General features: G+C 49.3%; 1 protein-coding gene across 1 annotated transcript in view; it reads left to right on the top strand.

The window, feature by feature from the left end:
- The window catches only part of smg6 (SMG6 nonsense mediated mRNA decay factor), a 90,524-nt gene that overhangs the window by 51,415 nt on the left and 17,746 nt on the right, over positions 1 to 21,363 (top strand). The window contains exons 12-14 of the mRNA XM_066695636.1: positions 28 to 229; positions 12,829 to 13,005; positions 17,439 to 17,585. Coding sequence (XP_066551733.1) covers positions 28 to 229; positions 12,829 to 13,005; positions 17,439 to 17,585 — 526 coding nt within the window. The remainder of the gene's footprint in view (positions 1 to 27; positions 230 to 12,828; positions 13,006 to 17,438; positions 17,586 to 21,363) is intronic.

Raw genomic sequence — 21,363 nt, 5'->3', positions numbered from 1 at the left:
TTTCTCTCCGTGCCCTGGGTGTGCCAGCTGTGCCCCGGACGTCTGGCAGTGCCTGGCGGAGCTGTGCAACGTGCTGGCGCTGGTGAGCCAGGCGGAGGTGCCGCTGTACAAGGACCCCGACGAGGAGCTCAGCCTGCTGGTGCTGGAGGAGGACCGGCTGCTGTCAGGGTTCATCCCCTTGCTCGGGGCACCCCAGGAGCCCTGCTACGTGGACAGCGACTGCGACAAGGTCAGGACCCTCCCCCTTCCTGGCCCCCGCCTCTTCACCGCTCGTTCTCTCCTTTCTCTGTTGGTCTTAACCCCCTCCAACTCTCTCACGCCTCCCTCTCTCCATCACTCACCCATCTTTTCCTGCTTTCCTGTCATTCAACTTCCTGTGTCCTGTCTGTGCCTCTGTTGTGATGACAGCCATAGGGATAGCGGTGGCACTGGTGGGCACAGAGAGACGGGCAGTGCTTGTGTGCGCAGCAGGGGAAGGGGGCTACTAGACTGAGGTCAGTACAGGTGGAGGGTGAGCGAGGGGACGTTTCCTGTAGCCACACTCCCTGCCTGTACCGTACGACCGCCTTAACTCGTAAATCAGCCGGTTCTCCGCACAGCCTCCACACCACGCTCCTGTCAGCCCAGAAGCGCCTGTACATTCTCCAGACCAGAGACTTCAATGGTCGTTATTGAAACCTGTGGAGAACCAGAAAAAAAAAAAAAAAAAAAAAAATTAAAAGGAAAGGCCTTTTTTTCCGCCTTTTCCCTTTGCTTTAATAGTTCCGACAACTTTTTTTTTTTTTTTTTTTTACAGGCGACTGTAAGATATTTGTGTTTATACTCTGCAGGCTCCTTGCTTGTCAAGAGTTGAGCGCTTATCCCTGGCAGAGACAGAAATTCCCAGCTTACGGATTGTTTTTCTGGCCAGCCCGTTCCCGGAGTAATTCCCCAAACTGTCAGGCCGCTCTGATCATCTGTCACCGGGGAAGAGGAAAATTACATTTTATTCCTCTGCTTTTATTTTCAGGGGTTGTGTTGTTGCTTTGCCTTTTGTTTATGTGTTTGTTAGTTTATTTTTTCAAGACCGCTTGGTCATTTCAGATTGTTTTAAACTTAATGGAGAAATAGACATATTTTACGGTGTTTCCCGTGCCAAAGCGCTTATTATTTTTAGCTTTATGGTACAGATGAGGTGTCTCTTCATCTTATAGGGTTCACTCTGCTGCATCTGGCCTTTGTGTCGTGGCGGCCGCTCTGGGGAAGGCAATGTAAACGATCAGGGTTACGGGCCCCGGCTGGCTCTCGTTGCTGGACGAAAGCTGTGCCTTTGAACGGCGCTGGTGTTTAAATCACCCTGCCATCTGCACAGAGCCTCCGAGGAGGTCAGGCCACTCTCCCTCGCACTGCACTTTTATCCCTGGGAAGGTTGCGCTCAGAGCGGAACCAGATTAAGTCATCGAGGGGTGTTGAGGGAAAACGCTGACCTCTTATCCTCCTGATTTTTTTTTTTTTCTTTTTGTGTCCCTTTTTTCTGTGTGCTCTGCTCTGCCCTAGATAATTGTAATAAAACTAATAAAAACAAAACGAGAGGGCCACACAACACTACGACTACGGCGCTGTCAGCTGACGCCGCCTCAGCGTCTGTGTGTGAAAATACTTGAGATGTTTTTATAATGTAAAGAAGTGTGTGTATTTGCGTGTACGTGTGCATGTGTGTGTGTAGCAGAGCTTCTCCCTGAGCACACGGGGGTGTGAACGGGTGTGAGCTGTTGTATTGCGCGTATGGCACTGTAGTCATTTTGTGAGTGCAGCTGTGTTGCATAGTGTGGATCTGCCCTGGTCTGAGTGTGTGTGTGAGTGTGAGCGCTCACTTGTTGGCATGCTGTGTATACGGTCACTTCCTCTCTTGTTTAAACAGTGCAGTCTGTGTTGGCAGCCTTCTCTCTCAACTCCAAATGGTTTGCATCATGTTTTAACCCCCCCCCCCACCAGCACCATCCACCCCCCACCCCCCTCCCTTCTCTCCAGCCAGCCTGCACAGACACAGACGCAGACACGGACAGCCCGCCAGGAGACTACTCTCTAAAAGTCAGTGTTTATGCGCAGCAAATCTCGAGGACATTTTATTTATTTCAGTCAAAATATATCATAGCACTCTACGTGGCAGAATATAAAAATAAAATAAGTGATGATAATATATGTGTAAATAGCGGTATGGGATTCTCTCCTGTTGAAACGCAGACCACCGTAGTGCGAACTGGAGGTGTGTTGTGAGTTTAGTTCTCGCGAAAGATGACTGGTGACTAAATTGCAAATAAGGCTGCAGTCAGGTGTCGCAAGTGCTGCTCTCGTTCTGCGTTATTTAATCTCCCCCTGCGATCTCACCAGCGAAGCCAAGTCGCTCGTCGCCGGGATTAAACAGTCCCAGTAGCACAGAGCTATTCAGCTTGATGCATCTCTCTGCTGAGGAAAGACGGGAGCTCCTTAGTGGCTCAGCTTATTAAGTCGCCAGCTGACAGTGTAGGTAGGGCCCTCTTGTCCAGACAGTGGTGATTGTGTCATAGCCAGCTGCGACCGAGGTTCTGTAAGGCCAAGGGCGGCTGGGTTTGGCTGGGCACTGGAGTCAGCCAGGGTTTCCTTGACTTGCCGCACTGCAGCTGGCCCGGGGGATTCCCAGGTGCCAGTCTGCCTGCAGTGTTGTCATAAGTCCCCCCACATCACCTCAGCCCAGTTCAGTGTGGCAGGAGCAGATGACTCAACCACGCACGTATATCTTGGTATCCCCCCATTATAGTGCACAGGTTGTAGCACTGTACCAAATTGACTAACAATTGGCAATTCCTAATTGGGTGTGTAAAAGAGAAAATAATGGACCATTCCAGATTTTTTTGTTTTTAAAGTTAGAAAAGTTTAAATTTTTTCCCCATCAATGGGTCTAAATCAAACCATACATCACCCTCACAAAACACAAGGCAGCGAAAGTCAATCAATAAAAATCAGAATGCATCAGCAAACTGCCGGTGAATTATAAAGGGCTTTGGCTTCCTCAGAAAAACAGTAATAGGGAGTAAACTTTCTCATTCCCATGCAGCTGCCTGAGGTTCTGTGTGCAGGGTTACACAGAGACCCTTTTGAGGGGTTGTGTATCGGAGCCCCCACGGCCCCCCGTCCACCACGCAGCGTGCCGGCAGACAGGAGGAGGGCTCGGCACAGTCTGGGCATCGCCTGTGAGTGTTGGCATGGCCTTTCATTTAGGGCTGGCAAGCAGGGTAGGCGCCCCCCGGAATCTCTGAGGGTTGCTAGTAAAATACAACAGCCATAAAAAAAAACACGAGACTGTTATAGCAACACAAAGGGGGGCAATGGAGACAGAGGGCAAGCTGGCTTCTCATTGTGGCTGGGCACGGGCCCTCAGTGTTTCATGTGGCTCCTGTTGGTGGGTATGGCACCAGTAAGTGGATACACAGAGAGGAGAATAGACGGGAGAGGGGGAGAGAGAGCTGCCATCAGCCCTTTGGAGGCCCGTTGATGTCAGGCACTGTACTGTGTATTCCGGGCACCGTTTTGGCTCAATTAATAGGTTGGCTACAGTGTGGGTATGTTTGTGTAGATGAGGATCTGTGTGTGTGTTTGTGTGTGTGGTTTTCCCAGAACACCAGCGTGCCTCGGAAATTCTGCTCAGTTTCGCTTTTTTTTACTTAAAAAAAAAAAAAAAAAAAAAGAGCGCGAGAGAAACAAAGAAACACAAAAAAGGAAAAGGAGAGGACGGAGAAGGCTGTTCTGTGTCTGTCTGTGAGAAGTGTCCAACTGTGGAGTGCCTGTCTTTATAAGGCCTGGCTTAGATATGCCTCTCTGCTTCCCTGCCCACTTCTGCACCAGTTGCAAGAATCCAAAAATCTGCGAAATCCCCCCAAAATAAATAAATAAACTTAAGACGCCTCCGTAACAGCTCCCGGATTCACTGACATGTCCTGTTTAGGCTTGAAACTCGTATAAGAGAGCGGCCCCCGATTGCAGTGGCCAGCGCAGGGCACGGCACAGCATATTCCCCGTACTGCACTGCACTGCACTGGAGCAGAAGAGACATTGGGTGGGGTTGAGCAATGGCAGTCCGTCAGCTGCGACTGAGAAAATAAGAATATAGTTCCTTGCTTTTCTGTGAGGACAGAGAGGAGTTAGTGATACAGTGCTGAAAGCTTCCTCACCACAGTCCTTGGAGATTTTTAATTACTGTTATTGACACAGAGATCGCAAGTAAATGACCCAACGCCGAGCAGCCGCCAGCACAGTTACATCTTATAGGCGAGTCTTGTGGGTCATGTGAGGCTGTAACACAGGGGTCCCGACAGGAAGTTCCATATTTGATGGGCAGATGCACAGTGGGAAAATGTCTACCTGCACCCACCCCCCTTCCCCCACCTCCACTCCCTGGCAGTGTTGGGCCTCATGCCACGCTAAACCGCACCCCGCAAGAGAGTGACTCTCTCTCCGGGTGGTGGCAGCTGCTCAAAAATACAGAAGAGAAAACATTTTTTTAAAAAGCCAAGTCTGAAGTTGACTAAACAAGGGCGATGCGATGCAATAACACTACACTATTACTCGGCCTCATCGCTGCCTCGCCCTGAGGCCCGGCTCGGGGGTGGGCATGCTCTTATTTCCGTTAGTGAAACGCTTCTGTGCCCCACCCAGACTTCACATTCCCTTCTGAGGGGGCGATTGCAGTGATCCGTGCCCCAGCTGATGATCTCGTGTAGCGATTATTATCCTGGATGCTGGGTCTTCACTGCCTCTGTACACTGTCTCAACGGCAGCACTGGAAATGGGGAGGTTTCTGTATCGCAACTGGTGATGTGTTGGATTGTGTGTGTGAGTGGCCGTATTCAAGAATGTAAAAGTGTCTGTGAGTATTTGGGCTCGGGAGGCAACTGTCAAGTTTGGCACATGTGACCCTGTGCGGTTCAGTCGGCAGCTCTGCAGAACACCTGCCGCGTGCTCCTTCCAGACGCACTCAAGGATTGGACAGGAGGCCTCCGACCAGGAGGTGCTGGCAGCAGTGTGTGTGGTGTCGGCAGCGCTGTCAGATCAGATGGAAGTCAAGCTACTGTGATAACTGATTGATCAGAATCCCTTTAGCCTCTAGCACCTCACTAGTGCACGCCAGGGTGTGTGTGTGAGAGTATGAGGATCTGAGTGTATGGGCGTCTGTGTGTTGGGGATTGTCGGTACGTGTGTGGGTTTGTGCCGTGGAAAGTCAGCTGCGTCTCTGGCTGGTGCGCTGCCTCTCATGTTTCGTGCTCTGGGGAGGGTCTGGGATTTGCATTTGAAAGGCAGCGTTTAGTACCTCCCTCCAGGCAGCCCCCTGGCAGAGCTTTGATGTCACTGACAGTGTTGGACGGCGATCAAGGAGCAGGAGATTTTATTACCAGGGAGAGGAGAGGAGACCGGGGTGAGGGAGGGGGTGGGGTTTGTGGTGGTGGCGGGTGTATGGGTGCCGAGAACTGGACTTGAACCCTGGGCACAGAAAGCCAGCCAGGAGGAGCCCGGCCTACACAGAGAATGGGAGACCCACGCACCCCTGCTGTCACCTTCTCTTCTCCATTCTCTCTTCTCTTATTCTCTTTTCCCATTCAAATTGTTTCGTGACGCTGAGAAACAAGGGGGAGGAATGAAGATGACATAAAAGAGGAGAATGCCTGGGGGTTAGGGTTGACACGTGTACATTAATAACGATATGAAAAAGCACCTCTTGAATGGGCGCTTCATATCCTTTATGTGCACAGGGCATAATAACAGTGTAGGCTGCTGCTGAGTTTCCACGAGTCGGCACTTGAATGGGGGGAAAAGATGTTTGCGAATTGAAGTCATCCTCTCCTTCCTTTGATGGCCTTTCCAGACCACCGGCTCAGAGGCCTGGAGGAGAGACCCATGGCATCTGAAGTTTCCTTGCCTCTCGGCGTGCTTCATCTGCCTGGCTCGTCGCAGCATCCCCGTTCACTAAATCATATTTCCAACACAGTAAAGCAAACCACACTTCCGACAAAGACCGACTTACAGGTTGACTGACGGACTGGCAGATAGCAGCCAGTTCATCGTTGTGAGACTGATGGAGAGACTGTGCAGTGGTGCGATGGAAGGATGGCCCCATGGACTGTTCCCAGTTCACAGACAGACAGACAGACAGACAAGTTTGTATTGACAGGCACACAAGAAACAAGACAACCCTGCAGGCTGTACCTCTCACTGTGACCGATCAACTGTTCGGATAATGGGAGACAGACTGTGATACAGATGGATTGTAGTCTGCACAGGTGTGTGTTGACTGTGGCTGACACTCACACTCTCACACACACACATACACACACACACACACACACACACACACACACACACACACACAATCAAACCGAGAGACTTGCAGTGACCCTGGCTCCTCAGTTTCCTCAGTGCCTGTCCATTATCTCTCCAGAAGCTTCCTGAGTCTCACAGGGAAGTAATTGTTGGGATCTGTTTTCTGTTACAGCTTAACAGCATAACTGCGGTTAAAGGCTTTCATGACAATTATACCCTTGCTGAGATTTAGAGTCAATCAATACATAATGTTTAATTACGCCAATTAAATGGAAGTTATGTGCTCACTTAGCGCAATCGTTTACAATAATTAGAGGAGATTGCTTCAAACCACAGGTATGTTATTTCTGGATTTGTTACATATAAATAATAACAATAATAATAATAAAACACCAGTAGTTCAATAGCCATGATCAGGTGATTCGGTGTCCTACTGTTTTAGTGTGGTAAACTAAATTCACTTGACCTCAATATGCATCTAATTAACGTGGTAATGGCATTCCTGCTCTCACACCCTGGCCATTTCAAATATGGCCCTCAGTGGGGTTGTTTTATACACTTTCCTAGCAATGTACTGGTACAAAATATAGCTGTGCACATTGTTATACAGAGACAAAGCACCCCCTGGCTACACTGACCACTGCCAGTCTGGAAGGGACTCTTTCCGCACACCTGTTGATAGCCGGTTTGGAGGAATCTCTGGACCATTGTCAGCGCTGATGCACACCTTACTGCCCCAGAGGGCCTTTAGTTGCCCTATGTGCCACACACTTACTCTACATAGCACAGGGGCTCTGGTGTCATCTGTCATCTGTCGTCAGTGGAGGCTGGTCCCAAAACCTCCAATCATATAAAAGACATACAGATTTCACATGTGCTAAAAAGATGTCCTATTTGGAAAGATGTATTTAAAGTTCTTGCTACAGTTAAAACAAATCTGCAGTGTATCTAAACCCTCTACAAATGATGTGTTCCAAAAGAACAAGTTATTTGTTTTTGTCATTGTTTTACTATTAGTAGTTGAAGTCTCTGTCGCTGTCTCAGTCTATCTCTGTTGCTGTCTCCGTCTCTCTCTGTCTCTGTCTCCGTCTCAGTCTTCCTCTCTCTCTCCCGTGTGTTATTAATAGGTGTTTCTGTGCCTGCCAAGTGGACCTGCTCCGGCTTGCTGCGCCGTTTGGCACTGCTGACAGGATACTCCGGGGCAATCCATCAGCTGTCACTGCGCGGCTCAAATTTGTAGCGCGCTGTTCTGCTTTATTCCTCCCTGATTAAAGTCAAAGGGCTGCGGTTGTGGAGTTTGTTAAACTTCCTAAATAGGAATTCGATCTCCTGGGGCCAAGCCAGCAACAAAGGAGCCCTATCCTCCTTTTAATCCTCTCCGTCAAACTCTCTCTCACTCTCTGTAACAGGCCTCCCTACCTCTCCCCCCACCCCCATTAGTTCTGCTCTACCTGTGTTGTGCAGAAAGGCAGGTCAGCAGATTTCCCTCTTCCCTGATGGAGCTCTGGGTAACTCGGCTTTGTTATTTATCCTGGGGTGTTTGTGTCTGTGGTTTTTTGTGAGAAGCTGGTGAATGTTGTCCCAACGAGAGGTGTGGTCTCTGTCCTGCTGGAGTTTTGTACTCCGCTGCATTTTGGGCCCGTCCTGGCATTTGAAATTTACTGCTGAATCGGACACAAACTTGCAGTAATGGTGACAATTTGACCTCAACTGAATATAGTATTCCTCTACACAAACATGCCCACCTCTTAACCACCTGCGACAAATTCATTCCCTAAACATTGTCCATGATTTATACACCTTTTACTGTCCAGCAAGTCCAAATATTGAGTATGAGTTGTCATGGCTAATTCTTCAAAAATATTTTTACTGTAACCTATTGGCAGCAGAATTTCTGTAATTATTACAGTAACACAGGAGTTACTTTAAAGTGTCATACTGCATATTTTATAGTAATCATGTGTTTACTGTAATCATCCCAGTTCACCACTGTGAAATCTGGTAAGAGTTACTGACTTCTTAGTGCTGTATTGATACACGGGCCAGTTTGAGTGGTTTTTGAGTCATACACACATAACCAACTACTCCCTCAGATCGGTGTATTGCGTTATCTTATCGTAGCCCATTTAACTGGAACATTTACTGTTGGCACAACCTGTTTTGGCCAGGATGCAAACCTACAATCCTGCACTTTACCACCCTATGGCACTAGGGCGGGTACCAACATGTATTCTGTGATGAAGGGATTTTTGTATGAAGTTAATTCATTATTTTATGGTCAAATGCACCCTCCATTGGTAGTGGAGCTTACATAAGCATCTCAGCCCCAGACCTGCACCAAGGCTGCAAATTCACACAACGGCCAGCAAGCTTTCTTCGATAGATCTGGCTCCAAAGTTTTCAAACTGGTTTTAGGCAGATGTACTTTAATTGTGCTGAAATTACTACAATGCCCGCCAGCAAGCCCAGTACTAACTCCAGAACAATATTTAACCGTGTTTAGACACTACGCTCCTACTTTATATACGTAGCAAAGAACTTGATTTCCATGATAAATCATCTTAACATTGCTACTAAAAACTTACTTCCTTACTAGACAATGGGCTTCCTAGAAATCCAGGTGGTGCTACACCCTCACACAGTATTTTACTGTAAAAATAAGCTAATTTACGGCAATTGTTTACAGTGTGTTGCAGTCATGTAAATAACTGAAATAACAAAGCCCATATGACACTTGTCTATTTTTGTATATCTTCATCTAATGAGCATTTTTGAAAGACTTATTCGATCTGTAGTTATGTCTAGATTTCTCGCATGCGATAGGATTGGCGATGGGATTATCTTATCGTAACTGTCTGATGTAGTAGCCAGCATCTGTAGGCCGGGTCTGTGTCAAGCTGCAGCCAGACCGAGAACAGAGCACAATTCCAATTGGAGTTATCCTGCAAATATGTCAGTCTAATTGTCCTGCATTGTGTATGACAGCACAATGTAGCCTAAGAGCAGGACCACAGCAATAATAGCAAAGCGTTAAATGGATACAGAAGGAAGGTTCACACACTGTCTCTGATCCAGGGGCCGCTCAGTCCTCCTTTGTCCAGATGGCAGGTCTGTTTATAGCAGAAGCAGGAGGGCAGGGGACTGACCAGCTTCGTGGCTGTGTTGGCTCTCATCCTCCCTTATCTGCTCGTTAGTGACGCTCGGGGCTTAACGAGCTACAAGCAGCAGGGGCCACACTTTTCATGGGCTGTGCACCAAAATGTAATTTGTACCATTTTCTTTGGTGTGTGTGTATGTATGACAGCGTTGCTAATGTGATAATGTGGGAACTTCCCTGCTGACAGCCCCAGCCCGCATTGTTAAAGCTGTAGTTAATTGCTATGAAGTTTTCGTTTTTTGCCCCCCCCCATAGGAATGTTTTTCGTCTTTTTTTGTTTAGAATATGCATTGCAAAACAGTCTCTCCTTGGTTGTTTTCCAGGAGAGGGCTGGAGGCTGTGCAGAGAGATGTGCGATTTATTTTCTGGATTTATCACTGCTTTTATGCCGCAAATGAGTCGTGTTAGTTTCCTGGGAAGCTGCAGTGCCCCTCCACGGTGTACAGAGATGCATGTGGGATTGTGGGTGTTTCTGAAAGGGTACTTTGGGCTGGGAATGGATCCGTTGCACTCTAATCTCTAAAAGCAAACTCTGTTCAAACAGTGGTTGACAACACTTTAGAAATCGAATATCGCAGATTACCTGTTGGGCTTGTTTGTGGTTCTCCAGGCCCGAGGTGAACCCCTCCCCCCTGTGTGTAAGTGGGCAAGTGGGCAGTGTGTGTCTGGTGCCAAGGTTTTGTAGTGTGACTTGCGATGGGTTTCAGTGAAGCTGCAGTCTGTGGGTGGGCTGACTGCTGGCAGACCTATTGCAGTGTAGTTAAATGCTGAAGGTTAAGGATCTCTCACCCTGACAGCCCCCACCCTTCCCTCCCTCTACACACACACAAACACACACTCTTATTTTCTCCCTTTTTCTCGCCGTCCCCTCTCTCTCCATGTTCCTCTCCCTCCCTCTTATCTATCCATCCCTCCCTCACATCTGCATGCTGCAATCTTGCGTGGGGCAGGCTGGCTGTGTGGATGTGCGTCGCGGGGTCAGCTCAGATGGTCAGATTAGACTGCTCCGAGATGCACGATGAGCTGCAGGAAGGTTGTCAATGCATTTCATTGACCTTATCTTTCACACGCGTTCTCGTCCCTATCTCTTCCTGTTTTACTCACTGATATATGTATATATACACATTTTTATAGAAAACGGAATGCTTAAATGGAGACTCTTTGAAAAATGTCAAGTTTCTGACCCTACATGACCATCCTATCTCATTATCAGTCCACTACAATGCTATTGTGGCCGCTTGGTTGACTTTGTTCCCCTGGATAACGGAGTTTAAAATACTGTTAGCAACCCCCCCCCCCCGGATCACAGCTAAGGAAAAACCATCATTCCCCCCCCAGATCAAGGTGGAGAAAATACCCTCAGCATCCCCCCCGTCCCACCACCATAGCTTGCAGGACTTCTCAGACCTCTCTAAGTAGCTCTCAAGTTAAAAAAGGTTGGAGACCCCTGTACTATACTATACTATACTGTGATCACTATACAGTACTATACTACAAAGCGCAATACTGTGCTTTTCTATAGTTGTGCAATCACACTGTGCTTACTTATACTACTATTATACTTTGCTAGTGTATCCAGTATTGTGTGCTGCACTGTCCTGGACTGTGCTTGGTAGGATGGAGGGCGGGTGGGAGGCAATGTGGGTTAGTGGCTGCAGCTTTTCCCTGGCCCTGTGTGTGACTGCAGCAAAGGGACATCTCCCTGCAGCTCGGCAGGAAAGCAGGGGTCACCGATGGGCTCGTGTAACAGTCTAGACGGACTCTCGTCTGAAACAACAGGTGCTTTAAATTAGACTTAATAAAACTACAGTTCATTTGCCCGTGCAAAAGAACGAGAGGGAGGGAGGGAGCCAGGGAGACCACAGCAGATGAGAGAGAGAAAGAAAGAAAGAAAAGGTCCAGAAAGAGTATCAGACTAGATATTATTTTCTCTAAAGTGCTGCTTCAATAACATCCATTCACACACGCGCACACGCGCACACATGGGTCAAATTGGGGTCACCTCTGACCCCCATTCCCTCAACACCATTAACTCACACTCCCTCCCTCTTTTTCTCTCCCAGTCTCTCAATATTATCCACACTGCATTCCCGTCCTCCACCCTCCCAGTGTGTCTGGTATGAACACTAGTCCTTACTGTCCCACTCCCTCTCTGCCAGCCTCTGCCCTATATTGTTACCTGTATTCAGGGTCCCGAGGTTGATTTGTGCCCATCTTGCTGAGGTGTTGCTGAGAGAGTAAGCAGGGCAGGATGCAGAAAGATCAGATCTCCTTTCAATGAGAAGACAACCTCCTCACCTCCTCAGCTGGTTAGAGCTGAAAGATTGGGAAAAGGAAGGCAGGCAGGCACAAAGAAAAACTGGTATACATTTCTGTGACTGAGTCCGGGCCCAAACCCCCCCCTGCTGGTGACAGTTCCCCTGCATTTCCAGGGTCAGGGGGTCACGCTCTGGGGCATTGGCTTGTGGCCACAGGTCACGGGGAGGTCGCGGGCCAGCGTCACAACCTGGCGGTCATGGTTAGAGCAGAAGGAGGAAGTTGACACCATCTTCGAAAGCCCTTGAACTTCCTGCTGAAAGTAATACTGAGACAAACCACAGCAAACCGAGAGATTGAGAGAGAGGCATACGAAGAGGGACTGCTGAGGAGACGAGGTAGTAGAAGTTAAAGGTTCCTTGAATACTAGCAGTTTGTGCTGTGAAGACTTGAACATCTAATTGATGAAATAGTAAGGAGGACTGCGCATGGACTAGGCCTGGCCCACTCCTGCCACAGTGCTGTTTGGAGCCCCAGTGTCAGAGGCCTCCCAGCAGCCTCCACTCCTGTTCACTCTGTCAGCTGGCACTTAAGACTGACAGGATTCACCTGCAGGCCCAAGCTGCAAACGCACTGGCCTCTCTGACATATTAAACTTGGCGCCCCCAAACACAGTGTTTCCCCAAACCCTTCCGCTCCCATGGTATGCAAGCGCTCTAGGGGGTGGGGCTGCTAGACGCTGCTGGGTTGGTGTCTCTTCCGTTTCATGCTCTGCGTTTCGTCACCATGGGGTTGTCACTACGTGTTCTGAAACGGCAGGGCCCTTCCCCTCTCACTCACACTTTCACTCACTCACTCTCAGACTGTCACCCTCTCTCACTTTCTCTCTCTCAAGCTCAACTAGGGAGTGGGGGTCAGGCCACTTTCTCTCCCCACCCGCCTCTCTCTCTCTCTCTCTCCACCCCCCCTCTCTGTCAGGATATCATGGTGAACTATACAGGAGGCAGAGGGGTCATGCTGCTTTCTCCCTCTCTCACACTCTCTCTCTCCCTCCCTCCCTCCCTCTCTCACCCCCTCGTCCCCAGGCGATAGCGGCAGACTGTAAGCGGGTCACCGTGCTGAAGTATTTCCTGGAAGCTCTGTGTGGACAAGAAGAGCCTCTGCTGGCGTTCAAGGGTGGAAAGTATGTGTCGATGGCAGCCGTCCCACACACCATGGGAAAGGAAACAGGAAGCCATGAGGGAAAACAAGCAGACAATCAGGTAGCGTGGGGCTGTATGTATGTATGTGTGTGAGTGTCTGTGTGCCTATGTGGTGGGGGGGGGGGGGAGGGATTAGATTTTTTTGTTTGTTTGTTTGTTCATTTTAAGTTATTTCTATTGTTTTCATTTTTTGCAAGTGTGTGCATCCGGGGAGGAGGGTGAGTGGGTATCCAGACCAAGTCATCACTGTGTTTCTGTGTTCGTGATATGTATCAGGTCCAGGGGGACACGTGTGCGGATTCCTGTGGTGGTCATGTGGTGTGTTTGTATGTGCTTGTATGTTATGCAGATGTGATGTAGTGTGTGTATTCTGTGTCAGTGCTGGAGCTGCTGGGAGCTGTGTGTCCATGTCCATGTGTTTTTTTGTGTGTGTGTCCAGTGTGTGTGTGTGTATGTGTGTGTGTGTGGGAGCGCTGATTGAGTGCGAGGGATTGAGAGTTCAGAAACAGGGGAGAGTTGATGCCCAGGACGCAGGGGGTGTTGAGTTTCCAAGAGAAGAAGGGAGGGAGAGAGTCGGAGGAGCGGCAGGGGCGGGGGGGTTTGCTGCCCTGCATGTACAGGAAGGGGTCACGACCCCAGAGACGCTGCCTGGAAAACCAGCCTCCTCTCCTACCCTCTTCCCTCCCCTCGCTCCCTCACTCTCTTCCCTCCCTCACATCTGTACACACAGAGCCCCTGGCAGGCAGAGATCTTCAAAGGCAGCGAGCTGTCTCTCTGCCTCCCATTTTCTCTCTCTGCCCATCTTTCTCTCTCCCTCACTGCCTGGTCATCATCCCTGCCCTGTTCCCCTCCTTCCCTTCTACCTCCTTATCATGAAAGCCACTGTCTCATACCAATAAACAATCCCATCACTGCTTCTTTCACCCTGTCTGTCTGTCTCTTTGCTCTTCCCTGTCCCTCCTCTCATCTCCCCTCCCTTCCCCTGCTCTGCTCCCTCTCCCCCTGCCTCCCTCTCGCTGTCTCTCTGCTGTGCTCTATTAGACTTGACAAGTTTTCCAAACTAATTAAGGCTGGTGAAGAAAAGTAAAATCACTCCAGCTGTGACAGTGCCCCACTCCCTCCCTCTCTCGCTCACTCGCACTGTTTCCTGTACAAGAGCGCAGTAATTACAGGAGAGTCATGCTGTCAGAATCCACCAATCGCTGTGTTCTTCCCACCTCTCACCCCGCGCACACCTGAGTGCTCTGTTTGTCCCTCGGGGCTTGTGGTAGCTGTGTGGCAGTGTGGCAAAATGACCTGAGAGAATCTGCCTACAGCCAGGATACCTTAGGATTTATATTCTGATAAAAGCATTCAGGGTACCAGGTCTTGGATACACAAGTAGCTATTAAATATATATAACAATACAATGTAAAAAATTTTACACAATTTCCATCCTAAATCCTTATACAGAAAATTAGTCAAATTATCTATTCACGTGACATATTTTTGTTCCCGAAGTTCAGGAAAGTCTTACTGAAAATCTTGATAGTATTTAGTGCTAGTATCAGCCGCTCTCTTTGGGAATGGGAGACTGTGTGTGTGTGGAGGGGTGTGTTGTGCTTACGTGCTGCAGCCACAGTAGCCTGTACTCTGGGAGTCACCTCTCTCTCTGTGGGGGTGCAGCGGGGAGGCGGGGGGGGGTGACATCCACAGATAAGACCCTCATCCCCAGCTGGGCTGTGACATCACTGCCCTGGGACAGGAAGTGGGGAGCGGTGACATCAGCACAGTGTCTGGAGATCTCTGCGCCCCACCCCCCCCCTCAGCTGGGTAAATGCACCATAGCCGGTGGGGGGGGGCACAATGGGACTGTCTGCTCCACTCTTAAGACCTGCTCCATTTCCCATTCCTACATCAACCCCCTCCCACACTGAGAACAACAGTCTGCTTCCCATCCGTCCACTGTAACCCCCCCACTGATTATGATCAAAGCATAGAGGACAATGATGTGCAGGACAGCGCAGTGCTCTAACAAAGAGCTTCAGAGCAGTGTAGGGCCACACTGTACACCCCCATCACATACAGTAGTGTTGCCCACGCACTCACCTCTGTTCAGCAATGTGAGTGACATTTCACCATTTAATTTGTATTTATATACCACCAGTAAGTAAGTAATTTCTGAAAAAACAATTTTACACTTCCTGCTGAAAGGAGGAGATGTAGGCTGGATGTGTGGTCAGCTGTAAACAGTCTTTTAAGGCACTGCTTTAGGCTGAAAATGTTGAATTGGAGACATTTGCATATGGAGTGTTTCCTAGTATGAACAGAACCTGTTTGTGCATAACTGGATCATTTACATAATTTACATAATGCAAAGAGTGAGAATCTTGGACGGCTGGGTGTGGGACTCCACTGCGCCGTCTGATACGCTTCTCTAGAACTCCAGATCACGTCAATCTCTACTGCAGCAGTGTGGAGCGATGGTCCCCCAGGCACAATCGCCCCATGCAGCACAAGGCGGAACGGATCAGACAGCGCAGCCCATGCCTCCAGTTTCCAATCCTTCCAGTGATTCCCCTTCGTATCGGCAGTGACTGATTTCAGCACATTCGTGCATCCAGTCATCAGGAGATAACTCCATACTTAATGAGAACAGAGGCGTCCGGCCGGTGCGCAGCTCGCAGGCTGCTGTAGACCGTGGGAGGCTTAGAGCGTGGGGCTGCAGATGGGCCAGACGGAAGCTGATCAGAAGTGTTAGTTAAGGGAGGAATTCACGGCATCGGCAGCTGTTTCTTCCGCAGACACCAGGCAAACAGTCTCTCCTAAGGGCACGGGCTGATCGGTAGCCTGGATCTGGTGTCCAGCATGGAGCCCTGGCTGTTTGCAGTGTGCTTGTGTGTGTCTTTGTGTTCCTCTGTGTGTGTATGTATGTGTGTCTGCATGTGTGTCTGCATGTGTGTGTGTGTGTGTGTATGTTTCTTGGTTGTGTGACTGGCAGGCCTCAGCAGCTCAGTCCAGATGCATGAAGCTCTGGCTGGGAAAGGAAGCCTGGGCCTGTCCTGCTCTCTCCCCCCCCTCCCTCGCTCCACTGCGCTGTCTGCGTGGCAGGTCTCCCTGTGTGCCCCCTGGGCCCTGGGCTTTCACTCCTATGAATAATGTGGCTTTATGATCTCTGGAAGCTTATAAAGGTTGTAAAACGAGCGGCACAGATGGCAGGTGAGGTGTGCGCCTGCATTAATCCCGCCTGCAGAACTCGTTAGTCCTAATCAGGGGCTTCCTGTGACTGAGGGAAAGGCTGGGCTCACTTCCCCCTGCACCCCGTGCTCACACACACACACACACACACACACTGCCCTGCACTCCCTGTGCCCTCTTCTCTCTCTACCATTCCCTCACTCTCTTAGAAATAGTCCATCTTGATTTCTCTCTCCTTTTCTCTTTCTCCCTCTCTCTGCCTTTCTGATTTCTTGTGCTTCTCTCTTCTTTGCATCTGTTGTTCCTCTTTCCTGTCTCCTTTTCCATCCCTCGCTCACCCTGATTCTTCACTGTACACTGTCATTCATTTCCTTGTTTCTCTAGTTACTGAGTTCCCAAGTATTTTGCTCCTCCCTCCTTTGCATCTCTCTGTTTTCCCCTCAACACCTCTCTATTTTTTATTTTTCTTCCACTCCCCATCTCATCTCCTCTCCTCCTTGCCAGGTGTCTCAGAGTGCCGAGGGGCGGGGACGTGCTGCATATTCATGGGAACATGCATTGCTTATGCATTGTGCCGAAGCCGTTGTGTGTGTCTGTCTGTCTTGCACTTCATCGCTGGTTCACTGAGCAGCAGCACCAATAACCGTGCTATCAAAAGTGGGGATTGGTAGTGTTAACCAGAAGAGAGATGGCAGAACCAGAAGATAAGCCTCTTATTACAGTGCAGTGTCAGTTGTGTGACAAGCTGCTGGTTCTTGAAGACATTATCATAATTTATTGCCTCGGATGAAACCTTTAACCGAGACATTTCAGAAATATAACTGCATTTAAAACACACAGGGACCTATAATAAAATAAAATAAAAATACTACCTAGTGCAAATGCAAAACTTGCATCACTTTCCATTTTAGATGGAAACCAGAGCTGCACGATGCAATAAATTATACGGAACAGAGTCACATACCTCACCAAATGCGGCCGATCAGGCGCAGAATTACGATACCGACTGTGTGTAAGAACGCAGAATCGCAGTGATGCAGAGAAACCAAAGTATAGTTTTACCATCACCTGAACTCCACCTGCCTGTGCAGATGTACTTCAACTACGGGGGGTAAGCATGAAGTACCCAGCACCTGGCCTTGGCTCCTCTGTGAAAATCAGCAGCTCGTAAAAAGAAATGCAATTGGTCCAAACAGCTGTGCGGTGAGAGCCTGGTCGCTGTCCGCTGTAGCCGTGTGCCGTGGCAGCCCTGGTAGGGGCAGTGCTGTAGCCTCAGCAAACAACCTCTCCCTGTCTCTCTCCCTCTCTTCTGGCAGGATGACGACGTGCTGATCGAGGCACTGGATGAGTTCTCGGAGCCGGAGGGCAGCGGCAGCGAGGACGACATCCGAGAGCTGCGGGCGCGGCGCCAGGCCTTGTCCCTCAAACTTGCACAGGAGCAGCGGCGTAGAGACCAGATACAGGTACAGCCACCGAGCTGGTCCATCCTGCTGAACCTGAACAGTGTAAAACTCCACCACAGGTGTATGGGTACAAATGAAGGAGTTGGTATACAAGTTCTGTATGGAGTGATGGGAGGCTGGATTTTGTAGATAAACTGGCACATTCTGTAGGGTTAGGGACAGGTTATACATCAATTAGATGTCAGGTGGTTGCTTGACCTAATTGAAGGGAATATTGGACATGGATGCTGTGCAGTCCACAATGTCGTCATATCTTCTAACCTCTTCTCAACCCCTTTTTAATCACACCCAGGCCTGATAGACATGCAGACACACTTCACAGTTTTGTAGTCTGTCCTTCCAACTCCCACCCACCTCCTCCCTACCCCCCTTCTCTCTCTCTCTCTCTCTCTCTCTCTCTGTTTAACAGGCCCTTAGGTTCCTCATAGGTTAGATTGATGAAAACGTTCAAGATCTGGAAATTGGATATTGGAAATTCTTAATCCCCCCCTCCCTCTCCCAATCCCCTTTCTCTGGTATACGGTTTAATGGAGTCCAGGGGTCCGTGTGGGACACTTTGATAGATAGGCTGAAGAGCTGGGGATTGGAGGTGGTGTGAGAGCCCCCTCCCCTTGCTCCCCTGTTTAACAGTGCCCAGGGCTCCGCACCGGATAGCTCTCCTCCATTTCGTAGCCTTGAACCCCTGCCAGCCACAGCTGTCTGGCCAGATGTGCACAGGCCGCTCCTGTGGGGCTGAGTCCTGGCTGAAACAGAGACGGGGTTCGCACACTGGAGAGGGGGAGAGAGAGAGTTGCTGTGTGTGGGTGTGCAGGCAGTACTGTGGGTAAAAGCATGTGTTTCAGTGTGCACAATGTTTGCCTTTGGGTTTTTTGTTTTTGTGCGTCTGTGTAAAATGTCTGGTGGTTTTGTTTTTTTCTCCTTCAGTTATTGTTTCAGATTGTCATATAGTTACTACCCTCCCAAGTTAAGGAGGCTGCAACCTGTGCAGAACTCCCATCACCTTCAAATGTACGTACTTCAGCAGCCCAAACGATTAGATTTAATTCTCAGATCGCAAATCCTTAAGATATGTTTTTCATCACACCATCATCATAAGTATTCCAAAATAATAAGCATCATGTGACAGGAAGTGTCTGCACAGCTAACCTCAGAGTAACCCATCCAATCAGTAACATGCAGTGGGGATCTCAGGGGCCTGCGTGAAACCTGGACCCAGTCTGGTCCAGAGAGCACCGTGCTGTCCTGATCAGTCAGCACCGCCGTTCTCAACCCCTCAGTTTAATGTACTCTGCACTGTGCTTTGTTACAGATCCACTATGTTCAGTGTAGTTTGATGTCACAAAGAGCCTCTGAGATTCAAGACCCCTGTTTTAAAATGGAGTTCCGAAGGCAAGAATAAGCCCAATTCTGTTTTACCTACTTTTGAGTGTCAGCTCCCGGTGGGCCTATTTCACTCCCCCCAGCGCCCAAGTGTGTCCCAGTTTCTGTAGTGTGACATGAATGGGGGGTACATATCCTGGACTGTCCTGGATGGAAATCTTGTCTGCCTCCTTTCTGTCACTCCTGCAGACATTGACCCACCCTCTCCTCAGTCCAGCTGGTCTCCCTGCCTTTCCCTTCATCTTTGTTTCATTCTGCCTTGTTTTTGTAAGAAGTCTGTGGTGAATGGAGGCAAATCGGGGAATTCAGTCTGTGTTTTGATGATGTTGTTGTGGCTGTTGTTGCTGTTGCCGGACCCCCCTCCCTGTGGGAATGCACTTCATCCCAGGAAGTATCGAGTTGCCCTTGGGAGGGAGCTCTTCCAGTGCCCCTGCTGTTTGTCTTAGGTGCCCTTTTCCATTCAAAGGGGTCAAGAGGTGTCAAGGCAACAGTGGTCCCAGAGGAGGGAAGCGTGGGCAGAACTCAGGCTGAAGTTGCTCATGGGAGACTCCACGCCTCTGCAATTTTTCACAGAACAGATACACACACGTGCGCACACACACACACACTCAGTTACTTCCCAAAGCATTACAGATTTCCACTATGTTGAAATAAGCACCCACTCGGGGCACGGTGGAATTGTTCTGTGGAATTGTCTGTCCACAGAATGCCTTTGGCCGTGACATCACCTTCCTGCTAAGTGCACAAGGCTGAGCTGTCGGACCCCGCTGTGTTTGTGTTTGCTGCCTTTCTGCCAGGTGTTGAGTAGCCACTGTATAAGCTAAGCTTTAAGTACAAATAAGGATCTATTGAATGGGAGTTTAGTGTTCCAGCATCACTAAACAAAAAACGGTTTGAGGTTTGCATGGGTTTCAGTAACACGCTGGGGAGTGCACGGAGTGTGACCAGGACACTAATGATTTATGTCCACAGTCGGGAGACATCAGGAGAGCCTGCGCTCAGACGAGTGCAGCCCAGGGAGAGGGCCTGATTAGACTGAGCACCGTGGCAGAGAAACACTGCCTTCTGTTTCTCATTACAATTAGTGCTGCGTAGCAATCAAGGAATCTGTAAAAACATGGCTGTGGCATTTAACCTGGTGAGGCCCAAAGTACATATATATTTAAATGTATTATTTTTGTGGTTGTTCACACAGCTAACCAAGCTCACACAGCGGTCAGTTAGTTGTGCCTTATCAGTGTACAGCCCTGAACCTTTTCACCCGTTATGTGCTATGCTATCCCAACATGTCAGAGCAGTGAGAGGAGACGCAGGCCTCCCATGGCACTTCACACACATCGTACGTTAAGGTGGAAGAAATTGGCCCGAGGTCGAACGAAGGTCAACGGTGCCTGGTGACCTACTTGACCCTCTAGACCATGTAGCCACAGATCTTTTGACAGACCTAGCTCCTTAAAGATGTAATTGAATACATTTTCAGTCAAGTGTAGGGGATGTGCCGACTCAATGGCCTGGTGTGTGTGCGTGTGTATATATCTATCAGTACGCCTGCATTGCTGTACGACGTATACAGCACAGCAGTAGGACACAAGTAGTGGAGTTTGTCTCCAGGGTGTGTGGATGGACACTGCAGAGATGGGGGGTTATGTAATCCTGAGAACAGAGCCTGTGACTGAGGAAACAGCAGCTGCCCAGTGGGGTTGAGGTTGGGGGGTGGTCAGTGGAATGCAGGTCACCCTTCCGTCGCTAGGTCTTACATAATCAGCTCTGTCCCTTTCACACACACCCACGCACAGACACAGCCCCCTATGTCCACCCCCCGCACACACAGACGCGCACAGAGGTGGAAATTGCTTTTAGACGGTGACTTCACGGCCCCCCACACTGAGGAGGGACGTGCGCCCAGCGCCAGGCCACTGTCACCCAGACACAGCGGCCGACGCCAGGCCCCCGGAATGCAGGGAAATGACCTACGGCATCGCGGTAATAGACAAAACAGACCCTCGGGTTTAAAAAAAGAAAGACTGCAATCGCAAAAAAAAAAAAGTTGTTCACCTTTATTGTTTTGTCACACTGGACTCGCTTCCTTACACATCCTGTTAAAAAAAAAAAAGAAAAAAGCCACTCCTTTGGGCTTTTAACACACAGACATACAGATGCACTCGCTGTATAAACATGCAGACATACACACACACAGTAATATGTCATATGTCCGAAATGGTCACCGTGTCACTTCAAAAGAAAACACGAGATCCTTTAAAGTGTCCTACTCGGGCACTTCCTGCAGGTCAGTGTTCAGCCACGTTTTGAGCAGAATTTGTCCCGCACTTGGCAGCGATAGACGCTGAATTGAACGGGGCTCTGGGCTTTTTTCTCTTTTCCGCCCAGCACCAATCAA

Source organism: Amia ocellicauda, chromosome 22, assembly GCF_036373705.1.
Source record: "Amia ocellicauda isolate fAmiCal2 chromosome 22, fAmiCal2.hap1, whole genome shotgun sequence".
In the NCBI taxonomy this organism is placed as follows: Eukaryota; Metazoa; Chordata; class Actinopteri; order Amiiformes; family Amiidae; genus Amia; species Amia ocellicauda.
The sequence above is the reverse complement of the archived record's forward strand: the minus strand, read 5'-3'. Positions and strand labels throughout refer to the sequence as shown.